This window comes from Pistacia vera, unplaced genomic scaffold (assembly GCF_008641045.1).
Source record: "Pistacia vera cultivar Batoury unplaced genomic scaffold, PisVer_v2 Contig351, whole genome shotgun sequence".
Taxonomy (NCBI): Eukaryota; Viridiplantae; Streptophyta; class Magnoliopsida; order Sapindales; family Anacardiaceae; genus Pistacia; species Pistacia vera.
Window position 1 is genome coordinate 806,249 of NW_022196170.1, and position 2,353 is coordinate 808,601.

The 2,353-nt window shown below is 35.4% G+C and overlaps 1 protein-coding gene across 1 annotated transcript; it reads left to right on the forward strand.

Moving 5' to 3' along the window:
• The first annotated feature begins 487 nt into the window (after window positions 1-487).
• LOC116139459 (tropinone reductase-like 1) lies at window positions 488-1,762 on the forward strand. The gene is made up of 2 exons (XM_031425127.1): window positions 488-603; window positions 866-1,762. The coding sequence occupies exons 1-2, from the start codon at window positions 569-571 to the stop codon at window positions 1,650-1,652; spliced, it is 822 nt and encodes a 273-aa protein (XP_031280987.1). The 5' UTR covers window positions 488-568; the 3' UTR covers window positions 1,653-1,762.
• Window positions 1,763-2,353: the final 591 nt, after the last annotated feature.

Below are 2,353 nucleotides of genomic sequence, written 5' to 3' on the forward strand. Positions count from 1 at the left end.
GGTGAAGTGAATATTGATGAAAGCTTGGTTGTTGAGTTGCAACAAAAATGCAGAACTGAAAAATAAGTTTTGAGTTTTTGATTATTTGAAAAGAAGTTGAGTTAGCTGGAACAAAAAATGCAGAAGAAGCTTGGTTGTTGAGTTGCAACAAAAATGCAGANACCAAAAAAAAAAAAAATTGTTCCCTTGTTTTCCTTTAAGAAGAAATCTATAAAATAAAAATCGTGAATCATGGATTTGTTCCTAAAGCAATAAGTTGAAAGTTAGGTAGCCAAATTAAACTGGGTTTTTTTCGCACTAACATCGGGGAAAATGGAAATCAACCAATAATCACATAATATTCAACTTGAAATCATGTTTTTAGATGACTCAATAATATTCAACTTGAAATCATGTTTTTAGACGACTCAATTCTCAACTTCCATATTTTTTTCAAATAAAAAAAATGATTTTTCTTACTCTATAAATTAGTACCATGTAACACTCTAAGGACTTCAGAACCCAAACCACAAGCCAAACTAGCCTCCTCTTTATTTCTCTAATTCCTCTCTCCCAATTTTCATAAAAGATGAACAGCGGTTCCTCTTCAGCTCCCTGCAAAAGGTAAGTAATATGTTGATATGTTCATTTGTATGATTAAACTAAGATAGCTATGGTTTTTAAAGTATGTTCAGGTGAAATACCGTTGAGTTAATTCAGATGTATTTAAGTATGATTTTGACAAAATTAATATCGGGACATATTAACCAGAGAATTTTTGTATTATACTTCTGTTATGTACTATGCAAGCCTCCATCTAGATTTGTTATGTACAACCTTAACCTAAAAATTTATCTATATATTTTCCATTATCCTTTGATATCAGGTTAGAAGGGAAAGTGGCAATCATCACCGGCGGAGCAAGCGGGATTGGAGCATCCGCCGTCCAAATTTTCCATGAAAATGGAGCCAAGGTTGTTGTAGCTGATGTACAAGACAATCTCGGCCAAGCCCTTGCTGAAAAGCTAGGGGAAAACGTCTGCTACATCCACTGTGATGTATCAAACGAAGATGACGTTATCAATGTTGTCGACACAGCAGTCGCTAAATTCGGAAAGCTCGATATCATGTACAATAATGCAGGAATCATCGACCGTCCCTTCGGGAGCATTTTGGACACTCCAAAGTCTGATCTAGAACGCGTACTTGCTGTTAACACAATCGGAGGTTTCTTGGGAGCCAAACATGCCGCCAGGGTGATGGTACCTCAACAAAAAGGCTGCATATTATTTACAGCCAGTGCCTGCACTGAAATTGCAGGACTTTGTTCTCCGGCTTATGGGATATCAAAATATGGGATTTTGGCAATAGTTAAAAATTTGGCAGCTGAGCTTGGACAGCATGGTATAAGAGTAAATTGTGTCTCGCCTTATGCGGTGATCACCGGAATCTCGTCTCGTCCAGAGGGTATTGATCCAGCTATTATAGAACAACAATTGAGCCAGATGGGAAATCTAAAAGGGCAGACTCTGAAACCTGAGGGCGTTGCAAATGCAGCACTGTATTTGGCTAGTGATGAAGCAAGTTATGTAAGTGGACAAAACCTCGTTGTTGATGGAGGATTCAGCGTTGTGAATCCTACATTTATGAGGGCCTATAAACTTATCAAGTAATTCTGATGAAGCTTGGAAAAATATTAATAATGCTGATTGAGAGTCAGGAAATAAACCCATCGGTACACTGTAACGTGTATTTATGCTTTTTTCTGTTTTCTTTTTCATATGTAATGATAGTAATGTGTTTGCTTTTCATGCATTAATCCATAATGGTCTAATTTTACTCTCCTTTGTTCATAATTGCTTTTTTTTTTTTTTTTTTGGCCTTTTTAATTGAAGTATTTACATTCAAAATTACAGATTAACTTTGATTGAAAAAGATATAATTACAAAACGATAAACAAGTTGTCTACACAAAAGTAGGATCGAATGAAAGAATAAAAAAAAAAGGATTAATTTATATAGTTTAAATTGCATATGAACACTCAGATATGAATGTCAAAAGCAAAAAATTAACCAGAAACTCTTCCCAATCTAAGTGAATAAAGAAAAAAGATGTATCCTGAAAAACTTTAGAGATTTGAGTCCGAAGAAGCAAGAAAACAAACTTTGTCATTCAAATTTATTGGCCACAAATACAAGGAGGAATCTTGAATCTAAACAACAGCAGCTTAGCTCAAGGGGAAGTGCTGGTCAAAGGTTGAAAAGAGCATTAATCAAAGGCTGAGGGACCAATCTGTAGTTTCTCCTTCTTCTCTTACAAAGACGATGTCATTTTCTTTATACTTTGTAATCGTAACTCTCAACCCTGAGCTCAC